Source organism: Lepidothrix coronata, unplaced genomic scaffold (assembly GCF_001604755.1).
Source record: "Lepidothrix coronata isolate B3197 unplaced genomic scaffold, Lepidothrix_coronata-1.0 Scaffold100, whole genome shotgun sequence".
Taxonomy (NCBI): domain Eukaryota; kingdom Metazoa; phylum Chordata; class Aves; order Passeriformes; family Pipridae; genus Lepidothrix; species Lepidothrix coronata.
The window spans coordinates 2,709,765-2,733,024 of record NW_016690280.1 but is presented as its reverse complement, the minus strand read 5'-3'; the positions used below and the strand labels follow the sequence as shown (position 1 = coordinate 2,733,024).

The 23,260-nt window shown below is 44.1% G+C and overlaps 1 protein-coding gene across 3 annotated transcripts in view; it reads right to left on the bottom strand.

Annotated features, from left to right (window-relative positions):
* Positions 1-1,065: 1,065 nt before the first annotated feature.
* ERGIC1 (endoplasmic reticulum-golgi intermediate compartment 1) overlaps positions 1,066-23,260 on the bottom strand; it is a 60,784-nt gene continuing 38,589 nt past the window's right edge. For all 3 annotated transcript variants that reach the window (XM_017822959.1, XM_017822960.1, XM_017822958.1), the window contains exons 4-10: positions 22,418-22,512; positions 21,692-21,816; positions 19,142-19,246; positions 15,631-15,691; positions 14,405-14,505; positions 11,608-11,730; positions 1,066-4,761 (exon numbers count right to left, since the gene is read on the bottom strand). In XM_017822959.1, the coding sequence (XP_017678448.1) occupies positions 4,654-4,761; positions 11,608-11,730; positions 14,405-14,505; positions 15,631-15,691; positions 19,142-19,246; positions 21,692-21,816; positions 22,418-22,512 (718 nt within the window). In that variant the 3' untranslated portion in view covers positions 1,066-4,653. The remainder of the gene's footprint in view (positions 4,762-11,607; positions 11,731-14,404; positions 14,506-15,630; positions 15,692-19,141; positions 19,247-21,691; positions 21,817-22,417; positions 22,513-23,260) is intronic.

The following is a 23,260-nucleotide window of genomic DNA, read 5'->3' as shown; positions in this document are numbered from 1 at the left end:
CCCCTCCCTGGCCATGGATGAAAACAGGACCATACTGCTGGTGCCTCTTCTCCAGCCCAGCCCAGCTCCCTCAGTGACACCAGCCCCTTGTCCCTCAGCCCAAAGGGACACCAGTTCCCTGGGGCTTCTGCCAAGTTCAAATCCCCCTGCTCAGCCCCTGGTCCTGTGCCTGTATCACCTGTCACCTCATCCTTTCCTCCATAAACCACCTTACCTGCACATACCACTTGCCTTTCAGGCAGATGTCGCCCTAGTACATATTTTCAGGACACAGATTAATTTATTCTCAAAGAAAACTGGTAGAAACGAACCAATCAATTGGAGGAGATGCAGCACAGACACTTGGTTGGGTTTGGACTTATTAACAGAGGCTGGAAAAGTTCTGGACTGTTGAGTTGCAGCAGGCTGAGGTTTGGACAAACACCTTCCCCAGTGCCTTTACTCATCATTTACAGAATAAGGAACCTTCACCACAATCCCACCACTTCTGGAAGTCTGTGTTCCAATCACTGGAAGCAGGCAGGATCTCTTCCTTCACAAAGATGTTGTACAGCTGACACCAACATGAGTCAGCAACACCAGAACATAAAGGGAATTGGTTCCTTAAGATGGTGCAGATATCTTGAGCCCAAATTCACTGTGTTGTAACCCTTTACTATTTAATCTTTAATAATTGCCTCAGACACTTATTTCTAAATACTTATGAAGCAAGGCTAAATGGACATTAAAGGAGGGAGGGAATAAAAATCTGGTTATTTCATATACCAAGGGGGCACAGTGACTAAAGCCAAACCCAGCAAGTCCCAAGCACAGTCCACTCACCTTTCATTAGAAAAGGGAGGTTAGGACACTTGGTACTGTACAAAACCAAGCACTGAATGTCCAGACATGACTCAGGGCCTATTACAAAAGAGCCTTGTGATAACTTTCACCACAGTGACCTGGCTTACAGTGATTTCACCGTGTGATAACACTCAGTTCACTGAAATCATAATTAAAAACAAAAGAAAAAAGCCCCTTTAGATTGGTTTTGCAATAGTAGTGCAACAAGAAGCCAATCAAATCATGTAAGAGTTTTATTTTAATCACAGAACTAAAAAGGCTAATATTTTATTAACATAAGGTTGCAAATTAAAAAACAAATGCCAGAATTCCTCAATAGTCTCCACTGTAGAAATGCAAAAGACTTGTGCTTTGAACATCACTGTAACACACTGCAGGGCTGAGTCCTCCTCCCCTGCCCCCTCCTCTTACCTTCCAAGGGGAAACACCTCACTGACATCCTCAATCTGCAACTTCAAAGGACTATTCTAAAGCACAGACTCAACACAGTCATTGTCAGCCCCAACGCTCTGTGTGTCACACAAACAGAGAACAACTTTAAATGAGAAATATTCAGGAATTGATAACTGGCCACCAAAACCGCAGATTTCACGTTCTACAGCGCAGTAGTTGAACATAAGTATTTGAGAAACCAGATCAAACGTTCACAAGTGCATCTCTTCCAAATTTTCGTACCCCGTTTATGTTTTATTTTCTTAAAAAATCATCTCCAGCAGTCCAGTACTGCCTAGAACACACCTAAGCACACTTCCCACAGATCTAAAAGTCTTAACTCCACCTTGCAAATGATCCTATGCCTCAAGTTCTCACCATGGGATGGAGTCTAGAGTTAGAGGGAATTTAAATTAAATTAATTTAAACTGGAAGTTCCAAATATTTTACTTCCCGCAGGGATGTCTTTCTTGGAAATCCAAATATTTCTATCAAAACACTGATGTGAAAGAGCAAAGTCAGGAACAGGGATGAGCACCTATGATCAATCATAGTCCCTTCGACTATGACCTGAAATTGGTCTTGTTTGCAATGATGTTTAAAAACATAACTAAGCTCATTTTGTCTCTAGAAAGTTGAAAATAAAAGTGAAATCTACTGAGACATGAAGGCAGGGGCTGTAACTGCCTCACTTTCACATTTAGAGAGATGAAGAGCAGATTCTTCTGTAAACACATGATTCAGTACCATTGTGTGACCCACATCTGAAGGACAAGCTCATCACAACTTCCAACAGCCCCAGAAGGTGGCCTTGGCTTGGCAGCACTCAAAGGCTTACACCTGGTTTAGAGAACCAAGGTACAGACTGTTTCTTCAGCCAAGTTCTGCCAGAACTTGAACACAATTTGGTTTTCACATCTAGCAAAAAAAAAAAAAAAGTGATTTATGAGGTTATTGCAGGGGATATTTTGGCAGAGAAAGCAGGCACATGTATGTTATTAAAAAAAAAAAAAGCCAAATAATTTCACTGGTTTGGTTTAGAGAACTGGCCTGGACTGCACAGAAGGCAGTTTAACACAGACAGGGAGTGGGGGGAAGGACAGAAATAACACACCAGGGGACACAAGGAATCTGCAACCACCTTCACTTGTTTGTGTTTAATAAATTGTACCGGGGGAGAAACTTCAGAAAATGATTGGTACAATCCACTGCACTGCAAAGATCTCCCCTGGCCCAGCTCAGGAGAAGGATGCATGACTCAGATATTAAAAATCCCATCTTTGTAATCCACTGGGTTCACAAGCTGTGAGCAAAGACTCACCAAATCCAAAAGGAAAAACCAGGACATTTTTGCTGTAAGCTTCAACTGGTCACAGTGGATTAGAGGGAATCCTTCAGGCAACTGCCATGGAAAATCCCGGCCACCCGGTGGGTACCAGTCGCAGGCACACGGACACCCCCCAAATGAAGACAAGCATCTCATTTTCAAGTTGATTTTTGTAAATGGAAAAAAAATGTATAAAATCTATCCATACATGAACAGATACAGGAAGTTACACAATCCAATTTACAACTAAAGTCATAGCAATCAGTCCAGAATAAGAACAGGGAAAAATTCCAATGCTGTCGTTTGTCTCAAGTCACTACAGGGCAGATGATTGGCTGCTTCTTTTTGGTGCATGGATAAAACTGGCTACACCTTCCCTACTTCCACAGCAATGAGACAATTTCAACAGACATGTATTAAAATTGTTTTGAAATGCATCTGACTCTAACAATAACACTGAATATTCAAGGATTCATATCATTACAGCATAATGTTTGCCTCCAGGAAAAGGGGGCAGTAGATATTATCAAAGAGAAACCCTGCAACCATCTTAGAATTTACAGCATTGAGTTAAGGATTTTTATTTTATGATTTTTATCCATCCTGGAACACTTAAAATTTGCGTGTCCTCAGCTCAGACATTTACAACGCATGCGGAGACTGTTACTACTCAAGGAACATGGATGGGGTCATGGAAAAAGCACTGGTGGGCATTTGGTCTAATTTTAGTGAACTCATGTCCACCATGACATGCAAGTCACATCTGGCAGCAGTTTTCCCCTCACACCTCCATTTATTGGAGACCCCAGAAGACAAGGCTTGAAGGAATGGACAGGGAAGCTCAGGTACCATTTTAAGCAATAGAACAAAACTCCAAGCAGGGGCCAGCCTGTGGGGATGCTGCCCTGCTACTGCTGTACCTGTGGGAGAACAGTGTCAGCCCAGGGCTCAGAAAAGATTCCTGACTGAGTTTTTAAGGAAAAGGGAGGCACCTTAAATCCTGGAAAGTCAGATTTCCTGTGTTTGACAGGTGTACTGAATATACACACATAATGCAAGAAGGAAGCTGTGCTCATCCACCCAGAAGGCTGCACCATTTTTCTGAGCACAGAGAATATACTACCTCTTTTCAACAAAACAACAGCAATAATAATAAAGCAGAAGTGGAGAATCCAGACTGTTGGGTGGTCTGTGTTTAAAAACATAAGAAAAAAATAAAAGCTTATGCTGTAAAGACAGCAATTCCCTTTCAAAGCAAAGGCCACATAAAACTGTGTTGCTCAGTTTGGTTTTTACTTCATGCCACCTGTAAACACAAGACTGGATATTCAGTTTCTGGGAAGAAATGAAACCACTTTTAAATCCAGAGTAAAAGAAATGCCCTCCACTGCTGGGATCACAGGTTACCCACGAAAAGGTAGCTGGGAGAAGGCTTCCTCTTCTTGTTTGTCCACTTCATTGAAAGGTTGTATCTGAACAACTGAGCTTTCAATAAAAGCACAAAACATTTCCTGATGTTATTTATGCCCTCTGTCTCTAAAGTTTGCCATGGGGACTAACACTTTCCATTCCTCACCAACAGATACATCACCTTTTTGGCACCATGGGTGGAATTTCTTCCTAATGTATAATTTTGCCCTATACAAAAGTCGATTGTCTAATCATGCAAATCCAACAGAACTCCAAAAAGTGCCACAAGACAGTTCAACTCTTTGCAATCTACTACCTAGTTTGTACACTGCCATAGGAACCTCCCAGAGAACACACTGCTGTCCTTATTTAGAGCTGACGGTGTATTTCATATTTGGCATTTCAACCTCTCTTTATGGGGGGAGGGAATCAAAATCCACACCCTGATTCCACTGATTTTTCCCTCTCAGAGCTCTGAAATGCATGAGATTTCTTTGATTTGTTGAAGACATCTTCACTGAACAGCCTGATTAGAGAAAAACATACTGATTCAATCAAATAGAAAATAAAGACAAAAACAGGTAGTGGTAGATTTCTCTATCTTTTCTCCTGTCCTTTGAGACGAGGGTAGAGTTTCACTGCTACTGCATTTTCCCCAGCTGAATCTTCTTCCAGGCCTCTGATGCTGTGAAAATGCAGGAGTCCAGGATCCCAGCTACAGTAAATGTTCCTCCAATGATGGCACATATCTGAAATTACAGAGGAAACACGTTTGTCAGTGATGAGGGAAACTTTTACACTGCTTAAACTGAAGGGAGGATTCTACTGCTGGAGTATTTTCTAGAAGCACAGCAAGAACTAAGTAACAGTATTGGGGATGGAATTACATGGAAAATCATTCAGAAAAACCATTCCCTACAGTGGAATAAATTAGTGCTATCCTGAACTCATCACAGCCTGAGCCATTCCTAAATCCCAGCTCCTACAGTTCGAATTCTGTTCCTTTCCGGGCTAAACTCCACCCAACTCAGCTTTCTAGAAGCTCTGTGTTGTTCATATCTTCCTATTACTGTTTTCTACTATAAATACCACAGCCTTATAGTCTTTTCCCCATTTTACAAGATTCAGTATTTGCAAACAGGCAAAAGACACTTAAATAGCACGTGAAGGGCAGTGACTAACAGAGAAACCCAGCTCCCAGGGACACCCACAGCTCAGCTAGTCTAACACTTTCCATGACAAAGGCTGCTCACAGAAGCCAATTTAACTCTTTGTGGGCTGAAGTTTTCCACACAAGCTGTCTTGGGTTGAATTATTTAAACACCAGTAAAAACAAAAAATCGTTTTTCGAGAACAGAGTTAGGGAAAAAATTAATCTCCTGATTAGCATAGCAGCCCACTTCACTTCTTAAGTGCTAGAAAAACACAGACACATTCTGACACATCAAATCAAAGGTACCACGTCTTCAAGCATCAAAAATCAGGGGGCAGCAGTGACAGACTTTGCAAAACATTGCTTCAATTCCCTTATCTATGAAATGGGGACAATGCCAAACTTGCCTCCCAGGGAAACTGAAGGATAACACATCTGAAGGGTTCAACAGTGGTCTCAGTCTCCGTGGAAAAAGAATCCCAGAATCATTTAGGTTGGAAAAGACCAACAATACAAAATACTTCCCTAACACCCTGCTACACTGGCTCACTGGTTTGGGATTCCTCTCTCTCTCTCGGCTTCTAGTTCATGGCAAAATCCCCATTTTTTCCTAGGCAGGTCCCTATCAGGAGATAAGTTCCATATCTTGTGCCCTTCCCGCAACCCCATGTTGTTATTCCCAGAACCACCTAATCCTACACGATGTACAAGACCAAATTAAAAGAGCATCACAGTTAAGAAGCAAAAAACGTGGGAGTTAAGAAATGCCAAGTCCTGTGTAATTAGAACTTGGCTGTTAACATTATTAGGTTACGTTATTGTGTATCATACTTTCCATGTGAACATTGCCCAGTGCAGTGCCCGGGGTTGGGGTTGGCACCCTGGGGGGTTTTTCCCGTCCTGTGGTATTTGACTGCTGCCTCCTCAGGAGCAGGTGGTTTGTACTAACTCAGTATTCAGCATGTCATATGCTTTTGTGTCAAAAATAAGGTGGCCAGCAGGACCAGGGCAGTGATTGTCCCTCTGTGCTGGGCACTGCTGAGGCACCTCGAGTGCTGGGTCCAGTTCTGGGCCCCTCATGACAAAAAAGACATTGAGGGGCTGGAGAGTGTCCAGAGAAGGACAGTGGAGCTGGGGAAGGGTCTGGAGAGTCAGTCCTATGAGGAGCAGCTGAGGGAGCCGGGGAGACTCAGCCTGGAGAAAAGGAGGCTCAGGAGGGACCTTCTCACTCTCTCCAACTCCCTGACAGGAGGGTGGAGCCAGGTGGGGGTCAGGCTCTGCTCCCAGGGGACAAGGGACAGGACAAGGGGAGATGGCCACAAGGTGTGCCAGGGGAAGTTTGGGTTGGAGATCAGGACGAATTTCTTCACTGAAAGTGCTGTCAGGCATTGGAAGGGGCTGCCCAGGGAGGTGGTGGAGTCCCCATTCCTGGGGGTGTCCAAGGAACAACTGGTTGGTTGACAAGGTGGGGATCGGGCACAGGTTGGACTTGATGATCTTGGAGGTCTTTTCCAGCCTGATTCTGGGATTCTGTGATATATGGATAACAAAAATGCAACACAACTGGCACAGGAGGCAACCAATGCCACATAACACGTTCCTTGCCACGTCTCTTTTCCCACACAGCACTGTCCCCCATGGGAAAAATAACAGACCAAAAAAGTAACATAAGAGCAGCAGCAGCTCAGCAGGGATTCACAGCAGCAAAGGAACAAACAATTCATTAACAGTGAGTGAAGGCAGCAATAACTAAAGCTCATTTCCATGAGTATTTATAACTGAGATATGAGCATTTAGTGAGGTCAGTGAGACGAGGAGCTGAAGGATATATGGTTTTAGCAGGACACTTGGCATTCCAGCAGAACAAGGCTTCTAAAACCAGAGCACCAGCCTGAGGCAAAGTTAGTAATTTTAGGGGACAAGTCCAACTCCTACCCCTGTGCACCCCTCCTCGCCATCCCTCAGAGCATGACACAGGGTGACTTTTCAAGGAAAACGACCACCACGGAGTTGGGTTATTTCAGTGCAGAACAGCTCAGCTGACAGGACATGTCACACCACAAACACAAAACCCGTCCAACGCGAAGATTTTGCATCATACGGTAGGAAAATGTGATTTCAGTGCAGCAGTGTAAGGGGGTGGGGAATAGAAAAAAAATAAAATTCATCTGCACAGCTCAGCTGTAGCGCTGAGTGTGAGTCACACACACCTGGCATCACCTGGGGCCTGACCCCAATACAAACAGCCTTGAGTACTTGTGAATAAAGAAAGGCAGCACCAGCACTGGGCTCTAGGTCAGCACAGAAGCTGCACCACAGTGTTCCTTTACCATCACAGTTCTAACACATATGGAAGGCAGGCATCAGGCATTTACTTATAGTTAATGTGGTTTTATGCCAGGAATGATCTGTGTTTGGCTCCATGAGGTTACAGTTTGAGTCAGGTCCAACCATTAAAGGATGAAGGAAAAGAAACACAGAAGTGGAATAATTCCAGCTGTTAGAGCTCATGAAACATGGGGAATGCACAGGGGTTTGCAACAGAAGGTTATTACAGGAGAGCAGCCGGGATGCAGGTTGAGGCCTAAAGGAAAACATGAGTGGATATGTAGGAGGAGGCAAGGTTGCAAGCAAAGTGACAGAAAGACAAGTGTCAGACACATGACTGTGCACCTCTGGGATGTCCTAAAGTATGAAAATTACTTTTAAGGACAGAGGGGACCAGTAGGACCCTTAGGTAATTCCTAGTATGGCAAGCTGCAAAATCCCACACAAAGATTTCTGGCTGACCTGCAGCACATCTTGCAGAATAACGCTGTCTTGTTTTCAAAAACACCACAGGGCCGAATCTGATACCTGCCAGTAACAGCTCCCATGGCTGAAATTATTCTGCCTGCAACCATTCCGTTCCAGCTCCTCCATCCCATTATTTTCAGTTTAATTTTCTCACACCTAGAGACCAGATGAGTCCTCTCATACCAGGAAAAAAAAAAATTTCTTTGGATTTTGAATGCTTCAGCAGAACTTTGGCTGCTTTTCTGCCTGCTCTCCCCTCCCAGCCCCTAGACTGACCTCATGATAAAACCTTCTTTCAGTTTGGCCACTTACAGGAACTCATAAATTTTCAGCAGTGAAACTTTCCCCCTTGCTCCATAACCTCAGCCATGAGGTCCTGAATGGCTTCTCTTTATGGGGAGATGCCTTGATTTTAAGCAGCACAGTTTAACAGGCAAAACCAACTGTGTTTAACACTGCCACATTTCTGTGGTTAAACCCAGGATCCCTGGAAAACTCACAGAACAGTGACAGAGGCAGCACTGACCCACAAGTAACATAAAATCTTACTTAGTACTGAACTTTTGGGAGTACAACATGTAAAGTAAAATTTATGCTAAACCAAAGCCTTTTGTCCTGCACAGCAAGCACCTCTCACATCGTACAGAAAATTAGGATAATTTTTAATACCACAAAAAAAATCTAAGGAGCAGGCATGAGTTAGAGTGGGAACAGAGAAGATCTGGGAGTGCTGCTACAGCGCTATAATGCTGCTCTTAGCAGTGCTGAAGTTTTGGAGGGCAAACTCATTAGTATCAAAGATCATCATATCAAAGATAACCTTCTCAGCAGCAGGAGGAGATGCCTTTGGCTCTCTGCAGAACAGCCAACACCCCTGTCTCATCTGATCTCTCACATGGGGCTCATCTCTCAACACTGTGTCCTTCCCTCTGACACCGTTTCCTCCCTAAAGTCTCTTTCAAGCCCACAGGATCATCCCCCATCCCTGGGACAAATTTAAATGTACTGAAAGCCACATTGCCCAAGTAAACAATCAAAGAGCCCCTATCCCAGAGCCTCCCTTGTGGTTTTTAAATTGAACAGCTGCTGCTCAGAACAAGCTGATGATTTCCATGGCCAGCCGGATTTGGGAATGACTCCGCATGCCCCAGCCCAGGCTCTGTCTGGCCCTCAGCCCAGTGCTGATCATCACTGACTGGTCTCCAGGGAAACTGTGATGCAAAAGGCCACACTGGGATACAGGAAGGGGCTAAAGCAGAACAGAACAGATCATGTCATCAAAACAGGGCAAGGAAACCGAGGACAAAGGTGTTTTGATCCTCTGCTCCCCCTTCCAGCCTTTTCAATGCCACCCTGGACGCTGTACAGCCTTAAGTGTGGCACATCCACAGCCAGGGCTGCCCTCCTGTACAACATTCCTGGCCTAAACGAGAGCGAGAGCAGGTCACCTGTACCAGAGCCAGATGGGCCAGACAGAGCCAGGCTACAGCACCTGGAACAAGGATCTGCCTCTGCATCAGCCCCGTCTGACGAGGGTCCGGTCACTGCAGCAGCCACTGCAGCACCAGCGTCATCCACAGCCTCCATGGGAAGGGCATTCAACTGGAAAGGCCCCAAGAGAGCTGCTTGACACTATGGCCATTTATAAGACCAAAAAAATCAACTGTAAAACTCTTCTTAAGCAGTCCAGCAGCCAGAAAGTGCCTGGCTAACCTTAAAGACAGGACAGGGTAAAATTCAGGCTTGGGCCAGTGATGCAAAATTCAAACTTAGACCAGTGAGGAATGTGGCATGTGGAGAGGACTGTTATTTTGGGGAGGAAGAGAGGAGTAACTGAAATTCATATTTTATCATAATTCCTTATTTGATGAAAACTAATCAACCTGAAAATCTTTTTGGAAATAGAAGTGAATCTGTTGTTCTATTTTTGGATTCTCAGTAGGAAATAAGGGTTTCAGTTTTTGAGGTTATGAGATACAAATCCAAAGAGATACAAATCCAAAAGGTCATTGTGGCAACCAGGGAGGAGACCCTCTCCTGTGGATCCCTTATGTAAACTCGGAAGCATGATATCAAATTCAACAAAGATGCTATTTATATGCACACAATGGAATATCAGCAGTGAATCAATGCTGCAATGGACATGACAAGAATCCCACCTATTAATCAATTCCAAACCCTGTTTCCCATTAAAAACACCTCCCCACCCTCACCCCCAACAAGATGCATAGGAAAGCTCTGAGAGCATATTGTCAGGGAAGGATGTAGATGCAGTAGGAGATGCCAAGTCATGAAATGCTGATATTTGTCCCTTTTTAGGATTATGTTTTGAAATCAGACACGGTAAGAAGAGAAAGTCTTAAACCACGACGTTTAGATTCTGCTTCAAGTCCCTTTCTCTTCTTATTTGTGTATCCTAGAGATCACAAGCATGTCTGAAGCTAAGTGAAAGGAACTTGCTGTTTATCAGAAGTTGTAAAATCAAAATCTTAAAGTGCAACGCAGCTACACTGTTTATGCTACTTCTAATTAAAATAGTTAAACAGTTTAAAAGTCAAAATTTGAGGTCTTCATTCCAGCCAATTTATCAACTCCTTCACACTCCACCTTGCCTCACTGGCACAGCACACTGCAGCTTCAATTTTAAGCCAACTCCCTGAGGACTCATTTTTTAAAGGATCTTTAAATAGCTCTTTTCCTAACCAGCAGTTTGGACAGCACAGCTTTGTCATAGATGCTGAGATCAGTACTGCAGGATGCTATCTGGACACATCAAAATGTAACTCGTCAGGAAAACACCTCTGGAATTTGATAATGTAGCTCTTCTCCACTTCTACCCAGAAGTAAATGCCTGGAACTGGAATTCCCATATTAAGCCAAGCAGCAGCACTGAGTAAAACAACAGCCTTGCATTCAGTGTCTTGTAGGAGAGGAGAGATGTGGCTGGTGGTAAAATCTCTGTTGCCAGTTTTGTCTCTTTACTGTAAAAGTCATCCAAATAACCAGCAGATAGCAAGGACAGACAGCTCTGTGTCATCAAGCAGTTCTCTTTCCCTCACATGAACTTTTCACAGAGCAAACCTCTCTAGGTAAGAAGAGGATGACTTTGGCTGGCATGGTTTGCCCAGAGAAGCTGTGGCTGCCCCATCCCTGGAAGTGTCCAAGGCCAGGTTGGACAGAGCTTGGAGCAGCCTGGTCTAGTGAAAGGTGTCTCTGCTCATGGCAGGGGGTGGAACAAGATGAGCTTTAAGATCCCTTTCAACCCCACTATTCTATGATTCTTTGCACGTTTGATCTCATCATTAGCAAACAGTTTATTGCAGCTTTACAGCACACCATGTTAGCTTTACTTCCAAGTTTTTGACATGCTGCAATAGAGCCCATTCTGCTTAGACAGAGCCTGGCACCTCTGGAACAGCATAATTTTCCTTCTTTTTGTGCCTAGCTATTCAATCAAGTTGTCAGAGCACTGGACTTACCAGTCACCTCACTTACACTTCAGTACAACCGCAGTGATGTGCTGCTTTATCTCAATCATGTCACAACGCTCTGAAGCAGAAACTCAATTCTTCTGGGCAAGAAAGGCTCAGAAGATAAATGAAAGGCAGGCAGGAGAAGGGAGAATTAGAGGTTTAGAGTAACTCACCGATGTGATAAACCTGTACAAAGGCTGTCGCCTCTCTGTGTACTTCACTGTGATGGGGCTCAAGTCGTAACGAAACCAGATGGCTGGGATAATGCGGCCGGTGTGGCTGTAGGCTACGTACTCCTAGAAAAGAAAGAGGGGGGAAAATGGCAGAAAATGTGAGTAATCTCATCCCAGAGGGTGCCTGCAATAAAACTGCTTCTGTGGATTTGGCTCTTACTCCACGGTTTTGCACCAATCACCAGACAGAAAGACGCAAACAGTGAATTCATGTATTACTGCCCACCCCCCATCCTTATCAAACAGGAAAACAAGCTCTTTACAGTCTGATAATGATATAGCTGGGAACAGAGTGATGGTGATTACTCTCACCTTCATTCAAAGTTGCAGAACTAAACAGAAAGGCTGACATTGATTCTCTAGTTTAGAGATGCTCTATTTAAATACAAACAGCCTCTAAGTGGTTGCAGGTGAAGTTTTTGCACTGTAAATATATTTTGTATATATATCATATACTGGGATATTTATCAAACAAATGGAATTTAGTTTGCAAGAACCTGAAAATCCCTGCACTCCTCTGTAAGGCCCCCTTCCCACTGGGACCAACAATGGGAGTGCTTTGCCCACTCAGTATGAATCATGTGGAGCCATGTTTAAACCACGTTTAAAAATCAAGCTAAAATGAAACTGTATACAGAAAATATTGGTAAATGTTCAAAAAATATTCCAGGCTGGTTTGGGAGAGACATCTTCAGATTGCCAGTGATAATCTCCTTTAATCCATTTCTTTCCTAACAGGTACAAGGCCATCAGCCACAGGCTAGCCCCCCAGCAAGACACACTGCACAGTGCCCATACAGAACAGATATTAACATCATATTAGTATCAAAAGTCATATATTTTTGAGATAATAATTTGGTTATGCTCTCAGTGGAAACAGATATCAGTTTTCAATGATCAGGGTATTCACAGCTCGAAGAAAAATCCAAGAAAAGCAGGCTGGGGACTCAGCAATCCAAGGAGAGCCATCAGCACCAGCGTGGCATACGATGCCTCTCTATCTTCCCTTCTCTAGCCCTGTGACATGCTGCCAACTCAGATCACCTCTTCTCTTTCAATTGTCCTCTACACAGAGGCAAGTACTTCAAAAAGATGAAGAAAAGACAAGCAATAGGACACTCATGAGCATGATACAAAAAACACAATTTTGCTCTCTGTGAGCTCTGAGGGAGCTAATGAAACAGCATTTATCTTCATTAATCTTATATAAATCCCAAATTTCCCACTATTGAGTTTTTTTCCCATGGATGACAAGAGAAGAAGCCTCTAGTTATAATATTTTCAGGGCTCTTATTGGAGTTCTGCAGCACATCTTGGGACTGTGGTTATCTGGGGAAGTGAGGAAACAGAGGGTGTAGGAGGTAAGAGAGGAGACACAGCCCACACTTAAGACCCTCTTCATCTCTTCATACTTATCACTCTGTGGCAGACTATTGCAATGGCTTCCCTTTTCTCTTTCCCACTGATCAGTCTGGGAGTAAAGGACTAAAGCAACAAAAGAAGAAAATGCAGATGCAGCACTGTTTCTCTGCACTTCAGTTTTGACAGAACTGACCTCATTTTTTCCTTCCTCTCCCCTTTTCCCCACAGCAATCCTGCCCTAATGAGTCAGTCTTGGCTGAACGCCCCCATTTGCAGCCAAGCTCACAGAAGTGTCAAAAGCTCCTCCTGTCTATTTTCCAGAGTACTTTCAGGACTTCTATCGCAAGAGTCTTATCAGAACAGCAGTTGTGACATTAAGCAGAACAAATACATTGTAATCTGAACACAGGGAGATGTCCAAATCCCTGAGACACACCATACAGGCAAGCCCAAAAGTCACTAGACGGGAACATAAATCTGAGAACTAGTCCAGGAGAGTGTGTGCTTGATTATCAGTTGGGGCAAACTAGCAGTAGTTAGATATTATTAACAGATTCTGGATTTTCATTTAGCATACAACTGGCAAATAATTTTAAACTGAAAGATGCTTTTCACCTTAAAGAGTAAGTAGGGTCTTTTTTTTTCCCTTTAAAAAAAAATTTCAATACATTGTAATACTAAAATGCTGGGCATGGCACTCAGTGTTCTGGTCTGGCTGACAAGGTGGGTCACAGGTTGGACTCAGCAATCTTGAAGCTCTTTTCCAATCTATATGATTCTGTGATAATCCACCATAACAAAGCAGGCACTGTGAAAGAGTCAACCAGTATATATTTGTTGCTACAGGTTCAGTGGCTTAATGTCTGAAATCAACATTTCTAAAAAACTAAAAACTTGGCTAATTTATGTTGTCTGATACATCCATCAAAAATAAGACTGTTTTATAACTGAAACCAGGTGTAAGTGATGTTTTTTATCTTCAGCTGGGTTACAGTTTCCATTCAGATGCATCTTGACACAAACAACAAGAGCTCCTGCAGCACGTGAAAACCTCCCATAAATCTAGATCAGTTAAACTGACAGATGAGAACGTCAGCAGGAAGAATACCTTTCTCAGGAATGAAAACAATATCATCATCTGCTTTGACAAGCCCTCTCAACCCCAATCCTGGTGAATGCCAGCACCAGGAGCACCAGGAAGCCCCACTCCGAAGAGCTTCAGTTCCTCCTTCTCCCAGCAGAGGCTACTGCTCCCCTACAAACACATGTACATGGCACAGCACAGAGCAGGGGGGGAAGAATGGTGACTGAACATCCTCCAGGCATCCACTGGGCTGCAACGAAGAGCCTCCTTGAGAACTACCTGCCTCTTTACCTTGTTTGCTACTGTGTACTGGTAGGAGTATCGCTGCTTCCCGCTCATGTCTTCGTACACCGTCGGGACTATCTTCAGTATATAATCGTGAGATGCAAGGGCTGTGGTCAAGAAAGGGAAGGAAAGTACACATTAGCATTCAGAGAAAGGAATCACAGCCTACACAACATTTCAAAGCAAAGGAAGTCACAAAAAAGGTACCTCCCTCCTCCTTATCTCAAGTTCTGTGACAAAGCGACAATTTCACGTCCTACATTTATGTCCTTCCTACAGAACTTTGTCAGGTAGTTGGATGACACCAGAACTCACCCACCACTTCTGTAGGACCACAACCCGCGGGGTTTGGGTTACCTGAACCTTCCTAACTGCTTGCAACTATAAATGGTAACACTTATCACCACCACAAAAGCCTGGTTAAATCAGGAACCAGCTCAGGTTAGAGCTGCAGCTCACTGAGCTCCTTTGGACAGAAGCAGCTGAGGCATCACAACCTGTGATTTCTTGTGCACCCATCTTTCTTTCTCTTCTTCCTTCTCCTACAGCTGCTTACCTTTTTTTTTTTCATTATTTAAATGGCTTGTGTCATTTTTTGTGTCTGCTAAAACAGTTCTAAACCAGAATTTTACCTTACTTCTCTGCAGGATCCTTTAGCCAAGTGTAACACGACATTTGGCTCCTGAAGTAAAAAAAAAAAACCCAAACCACAATTGTATATCTTCAGGAACAGCCACAGAAGTTTTGTTCCAAGAAATGGACAGGACTGATGTCCTGCAGGAGCCTGAACACTTGAGAGAAAAATCTGTGCTGAATTGTAGCCTGCACTGGAAATTTCCCTTTGTGTGCTGGTCATAAAGCAGGGGAATGAAAATCCCTCTCCTTCCAGTGTAGAACTTCAGGTAGGAGCTAACTTGTGACACGAGAATAAGGGTAAGCTCTGGTGGTGGGGGAATGATAGGAATAGAACATGGATAAAAAACTGCCTAGTTCTGAGTCAGTTTTAACAGAGCTGGAAACAACGTCCAGTTTGCAAAAGGGCTGCAAAGGACATTTTGGGCTAAGCCCTCTCTGTAGTACCGGAGAAAATGGAAATGTCAGCCAGCAACATCTGGATCATTTTGGCTAAAGAGGCAAATGAAAGACTTCTGGATACACCAGTGTTGTGTGAATAGCCCTGTTTTCCCTCCTGCAGAGAGTGGCTAAGACCTGTAATCACCAGGAATACATACGATTTGAGCTGAGCTTGTCTGCTCCCTCCAAGGCATTGAATGCTCCGTGAACGTTATGGACCTGGAAAGCAAAAAGGCACATGAAGAAACCTGACTTGATACTCCTGATCTTTGCTTCCCTATCCTGTAACTAGATCAGCCTGATTCAACCTCTGCGAAAACAAAGCCTCAACCCAGTAAAAGATGACCTGAAATATCTTTCAGTGACCATCATCACAGAGGTTGGCTCCAAGTAAAAAAGTTGATTTCACAACACCTTACAAAATGAAACTCCGAAACCACTCCGAAGCTAAAGGAATTACAGTTGGAAGAGGCCAGTTGTGAAATTTCATTATGAGATTATTTCCTAAGAGCAGAGTTAACTGTGACATTAATTTATCGGGCTGAAAGAGAACTAAATGGGAGTCACACAGGCTAAAACTCAGGAGTTCTGCTGCAAAGGTAGCTCATGTCAGAGCAGTTGGGTTTGTACAGCTTGCACTCATTAGGCCAGTTGTCACACTGTGCCCTTGGAGATGGGAAGGACACATGCCATCACTGCCATCCCTTCAACTTTTCCTGCAGCTGATCCCAGGCATGCAAGTATCTGTTTGCCCAGAATAACAGGATTTCCATCCCATGCCTTGCACATACTGTGATCTGCAGTCTGATGTCCACCAACAGAATAATCAATCTGTGAACACTCCAGACAGGGAAATCCCCCAGCAAGAGCTGTAGGTTCAGACACTGTGTCACTCACACAATGTACATTAAGCTACACAGAAAGGACAAATAACTCCACAGCCTAGAAATTCCTGACCTTAAGTCAGACAACAGGGAAGAAGAGTTTGGAGTAAGTATTTGGTCATGGGTATGACAGGGTTTCACCTCACCAACAGGGCAGTGCCAGTTTTGCTCAGTAGAAAGGAAGTTCTAGAGAGACAAAATCATCACCAAGTTCAAGTGGAAAGTGCTGGTAACAGGAGCAGAGCAAGAGCAAGAGCCAAACCTGCTGCAGTGCCTTTCACCTCATTTCAGATATTTTACACAGTAGCAACCATTTCCAAACTACATGTGCAGGCTGTACTTACTCTTTACTCATTGTAAAAGGCATATGAAGAAAGAGAAGGCCCTTCTTCAGTATTATGTTCTGTTCTTGATACAGGTAGGAAGTAAGTCTCTCACAGTATATCTGAGCCAGAGAATTTAAGATCCACTTCAAACTTCCTCATGTAGATTATTCCCTCATGCAGATGAGATCAAAATTCAAACCAATGAATTCTTGTATGACAGGTAACCCAGTAAAGCCAGATGTGGAAAGTAAGAAAATATGCCTTTTAAATCATAATTTCTCTTGAGTACTAGATCATGGTCTTGAATAATCCTGGTTTTAACCTTGTGAGGGGTTTTGTGTTCCCTTGATAGGTCAAGGCTGGAAGTTATTTTAGCCTGTTCTTCGTCTCTGCCTGAGTTATATGTCCGGTTATATGTCTTTGCATATGCTTGTGGAGGTTAAAGCAGAGGGTGTCCAAGGTCCTGGCAAGCATCTTTTTGAGACCCATGTTACAGAAGAATTAAGTGTTGACATACAACATATGTGGACATATCACTTGGGTGGAGACCAACAGCAGGCTAAAATAACTTCCAACCTTGTAACTATTATGGGAAGATACCTCACATGGTTAAAACCAGGATTATTCAACATCATGATCCAGCACTTCAGAGAAATCTATGATTAAAAATGCATAATCTCCTACTTCCCACATCTCTTTCTTTACTGGGTTACCTGACATGCAAGAACTTCATCCTTGAAATTCATCTTTGAATTTCAGTCTCATCTCAATGAGGGAAAAAAATCTACAAAAAGTCTGCCACTACTGTGCATGAAGTACTGATGAAGACTTGAAGCTTCATCTGTAGATGATGAGATTCAAATCTGTGTTTCAAACAGACTGGTTTTTCTGGAGAACACAGCCTGTACCTTAGTGGATCATTTTGGCAGGGTCAGTAACAACTTACAAAGAACTAACTCCCAGCACATGACACAAGTGAATGAGAAGCTTCTCACCCTGTTTAAGAAATATAAGCATGTATTACATCAAAGCAGGTGGAGACAACCCAAAATTTTCAAAGGTGCATCCAGACAGGTTTAAAGCTCTCCATACTTGCTGGCTCCAAGTGCTTGCTGAGTCTTGGTAGCCCCTGTTTAGAGAACATATCCTCCTTTAATTTGTGCTGTTGAACTCCTGTTTGCCTACAGGATCAGCAGCACCTACGTGCTCCCTTCTTGTGTATGGAGACGATGAGTAGTTATTTTGAACTCTGAAAATACTAATCTGAACTTGTCCAAATCAGGAGCCAACTACCTGTTTGCTAGACAGGTTTCTCACCACCACAACTGAAGACACTTGCTCCTTTGCCCCCAACTGTCCAGGCTCCTCCTTCATGCTGATTCACACTTCAGCTCCCTTACTCCAAGACTCCATGATAAAACAATGGGAATGCCACCTCAGAGCACTGACTTCCCACGCAAAATGCAGAACTCCCTATTAGCACTTACCTAATATTTTTCATAATCTCAGTGTGCTTTACAGCCATTAAGCCAAGCTTATTTATATGCTAATATTTCACCGTTCCCACACAAGATATTTCCTAAAAGAAGCCGGGAGCAGAATCAGAAGACTACAAAGCAACGCTTAGACTTGTTAGCATGAAAAAGGGTTTTGGAAGTGGGTGTACAAGAAGCAGACTAATGAGACGTCTGTGCTGAGGAAGGAAGATTACAGAGAGACTATGGGTAAGCAGTGTTTAGGGTGAGTTGCAAACTGGGTGTGCACATGCATAACTCCCACCTGTGATGCCAGCTCCTTGGAAGTAGGCTAGAGAAGTGCTGTAATCTGCCTTTATTGAGAAATCAGGTATTATTACATAACTTGCAACACCTGGTGAAATTCTATCCACTGGGCAAGTGCACACAATCAGCTTCTTCCCAGCAGGGAATTGGCAGTTCCAAGTCTAACTTGTGTTTTCATAGAACAAATTTGACTAATAGGTGTCTGCTATACGAGTACAGTGAAGTGAATTAAAAAGAACTTGTCTGGTGCTTTGGTAAAGACAGTAGCAAGCACACATCTTCCCTGAGTACACTCACTGCTCCTCCACAAAGGCAGAAAGGTTTGTTTGCTGTGTTAATACTGAAAACGGGATTTTGCTGAGCCATGAATCTTCATTCCTACTCCCTGCAGGAAGACAGCCACGCAGTTTTCCAAAAGCACTTTCAGTTTCAGAAGAAAAGAGCAAAGTTACTCTATGACTGGACACTGCTCCTCCCTGAAGTGGTGGCAGGGAACCAGCTGTGAACCCTTCCAGATGTTGCATGGACACAAGTGATGGGCTTGCTGACCCAGGCAGTCCTTTCTTACGGCCTCCCCATACTGTACATGGCCCTTCCATAAAATCCAAAGTGTCTAATGTTAAACCCCTCTCATTGCATTCCCCTGCAGCCAGGGAATTTTCAGGGACGAGAACTCACCTGTAACTTGTCCCCAAAGGAGAGCTTGTGGATGACGTGAGTCATGTCGGGGTTCTGGGGCTGTGCAGTGGCGCTGTGCGTCGACACGTGAAAGTTACCAGGGACCTGGAATTAGTCAGGACAGGGAAGACAGGATTTCACATTTTACCCCTCAAGGCATTGCTTGGCTCTGTGATATGACATGGAAGTGCCTGGATCCATCCAGGCTGTACCTAGTGAGCAGTGGACAACCTCTGGCACGTCAGAGAAAGGCTCTGGGATACCTCCCTGCACTTGATCAACACTCGGATCGGATACATCCCACAGCCCAAGAGTTTGGCACCCTCACGGTGCTAGCGCTGCTGATTAGGAACTGATGAGTGGATCACTCCCAACTTCAGGGATTCCCAACACTTAAGGCTATGTCTTTCATCCTATTAAAATAAAATTCCTGTCTCTGACAGACAACAAACAGTTGCTTAATGTTTTACTCCCACATCTTGCATTCGTTAATGTGCCCCAATGCTGCAGAACAGTCCAGAAAGCTGTGGATATATTCTTCTTTCAGTACTGGTCGTGAGCAACTTTACATTTGAGATTGTGCCTAAGAATGAGTTTTAGATAAAAAGAGGAAAAACCCACCAAACCCAAGGGGCCTTCCCATACAAGCTAATCTAGATCTTCTGTTTCTAGCCCTGGCAGGAGACAGCAGGAGTCTTAATTTTTTAATCTTAAGTTTTTAAATGGAGGCAAATACAAAGTTCTGCAAAATACAAATTTCATTTAAGGACTCAGTTCCAAGACAGAAAGTGAGCACTGGTGTCATTCTGATGGGACCACTCCAGCATACACACAGTTTTCAGGTCACCAGCCCTGTTCCGTGAAGTCTTTCAGCAGATACAGCTCAATCTGTTATGGAGGGTGCAAGAATATTTTTCTGTTGAGAAAAGGTTGTGAAATGAAGCAACACTGAGAAGCAATGTGGCATGGCCTAAGACAAGTGTGGGAGGATGGTTATACAACTGGTGCCCACAGTGCTCTCTGCAGAGAGCACCAGCAGGGCCACGGGAGGCCACATGCCAGTTCCATGTGCTTTCAGGAAAGCTAATTTAATGACTTGAGGAACAGCAGTGCACTCCTGGGAACAATTTCAGGTGTGGACACCGGCTGTGTCATAAACAAGCTCAGTGAAGAGGGCGGCAGACTCTGCGGTAAGAGGCACACAATCATCTCACTGTCACCTTGTCCTCCCTCCTCAGGTTTGAGAATAACACCCAAGTGCAATCCTCGGTCAAGTTTCAAAGCCTGGCCAGGTCCCACTCCAGGTCCCAGCTCACACAGAAGCCTGTACAATTCCTGCCAAGGGAATGCAGACCTCCAGGTCACACACAAGAGGTTCAGGTTGCCAGAGCCAGAAGTCCTGGATCAGGTCCCCTCCTCTAACAGCTGTCCCAGCCACTATATGAGACACAAATTAAGCACTGAAGGAAGCTCCTCACTGCCATATACACCACCCCCCTTCTGAGCTGCTTTGGTGAGCAGGACACACGACATCTAGCAGACAAATCCCCCAGCTCCATCCTTCGGGAACTATCTGAACAAGAACTACCTTGCAAGAAGCTCTTTCCCAGTTTTGTGGACTATCAGCTTCCAGCAATCTTGGTGGCTTAGAGGTGAGGAACCAAACGTCCTCTTTTTAAGTCCCTAATCCTTTCCATGCCACAGAATCAGTAAGAGGTTCTGCCTGTTATTTTTAGATATGATTGAACATGACCTGGGAGGAAAAGAAGGAAGTAGGATTTTGTAGCCTGTGGTACATGGAGAGGAGTGAATAAAGGGTGTGCCCTTCTTAGGACATCAGTGGGTCCCAGCACTGCCTCCCCCACCCCAGCTAGTCATCTCCAGCATTACATAGCAAGATTATTCAATCCTGAACACACCCATCCCAGAGAGGAGCCTCCTCCAGGCCTGGATTTTCATTCTTTGAGACAGAAGCGGAGCATCCTGGCAAAGCATGCGCAGAGGCCTCGTGCTGTATTCCAAACATCCCAGCACGGAGCCGCTTCTGTTGCACTGGCACCCTCTAGTAGGGAACATTCCTGTCATTCTGCGGCTCTCGGAACAAAAGAGGGCTTGGATAGACATTGCCAAAGACCTCTCCACAGTGAGTCACATTCTGGAGGTGCAGAAGTTATGACAAGTAAACATAGAAGCCGCTTGGCGTTTGTAGGGAGTGCACACACAGCCTAAACATTAGGCTGCTGCACTGAAAGGCAGCACTGGCTGCAACACAGAGCTGCTCTCTGCTGTTCAGCAATTCTATCTCAATTATCTGTTTTGGAGAGTAGAGAAAGCCCCTGATCTAACACATTCCCTGTGAGTCTGGCCACGCAGCCTCCTCTCCCCACACCATCTGCAGCACCGAGACTTAACCTTCCCCCTGACCAGGGACATGAACATACACACTGCAGGAGAGGCGCTGACACACAGATTTTCAAGAGCATTTTACAAATGGATCTTGCCAGCATTTCCCCTGTCCCCACACACTCACCCACTGTCATTCCTACTCACCTTGTTGATGCTGAAATGGCCCTCAAACCTGCAGCCATCCCCATTATTGAGAGGGATCTTCATCGAGTTGTCAATATGACCCACTTCGTGCCTTCCCATTTCATCTTGGATGTCTAGTCCAACCACTGCATGGGTGGGAAGGGAGAAGACAAAAAAATCAAAAGACCAGGAAAGTTGCATAGGAAAAGCATACATTGCTTTTAACTGGGAAAAAATCCATATCTCTTTTGTTGACATCTCAAATATTGTTATACCTGAAAGAACCTTGTCATTAAACTTTTCACACTGCCTATTTGACACAAATATACCTCCCATGTCCTGCCAGCTGACTGCTATCTCAATTACACAAACAGAAAAACTTTAGGTAGACAAGCAGGTGATTTGGGAAAAACCAACAACCAGCTGGTGCATTCAGTTATGAATGAAACTTGGGAGGTTTCTTGCTCCCAGACACAAAAAGGTTGCTATAAAAAAAAAAGGAAATGAGATTTAGAAAGAAGCCAGTGAGGGAGAGCAGCCACTAACACAGGCTGCAGAGTGAGCACAAGGTCCAAGAAAACAAGTGTCCTGGCCTGGAACAGAAAGCAATGGGATATTGGCAAAGGCTGCAGCTACTTGATCTCCATCCACTCTGTTACAGAAGAAGGGCCACTGTACCAATTTGGGCTCATTTGAAGTATTACTTAAAACACAAAGAAAAACTGCTAAGTGAGAAGGAGTACTCACATTCACAATGCAGGTTTGGCAAACTGATGTTCAAATTCACTTCTATTTTACCTCCACTGTCTTTGTCTGGGTCATCCACATAGAGCTCATTAACTCTGGAGGGCAGAAAACACAGGTGGGTTTAGGCACACATTTCCACAGGGAAAGAACCAACAATTTGCATGAGGAGGGAAAAAAGGAGACTGGGAAGCCAGGGGTTGACTGTGATGTCTACAACCAAGTTACAGAGAGCACAGAGAGCTCTCCACAATGGCATGGGGGCAAATCACTTAACTTTACTAATTGCTTGGCAAGTGCAGGGGGCTTTAAACAAGTCCCTTGTCCCAGCAGAAAACAAAATTCCTGCACCCTTCCCTAACCTGAACTTCCAGAAGCAATAAAAAACAAGAACTTAATGCTGAAGAGCTGGCAGGCTCATGAGCTGTCCTCCACTCCCCTGCGCTGTTACTCCTTTTAGGAAGGAGGGAAGCATGTGCTTTTCCATTTGTTTCATAAATAGTTTTAGAAGAAGGCTGCTCTCAACCATCCCCCAGGAAAGCTTATTTGTGTCACTTTGTTATTGCCACCCAGCTGACAGAGCAGCGGCAAGAGAAGGCAGCAGGGCATAACTTGGATCTTCCTCCTTAATATCACATTTCAATCTATGAATGGTAACCAAAAGCAACAACTAAAATTGAGGAGAAGAGGATTTGAGCCAGGAACAGATGGGAAGACACATCCTGGACAGCAGGATCTAACACACTATACAACAGTCTCCCAAAGAGTAATGCTATTTCATAGCACCCACAGTGCTGGCACGTATTTCACAAGAGACAAACTACAGATAGAGAGTAAAAGGAACAC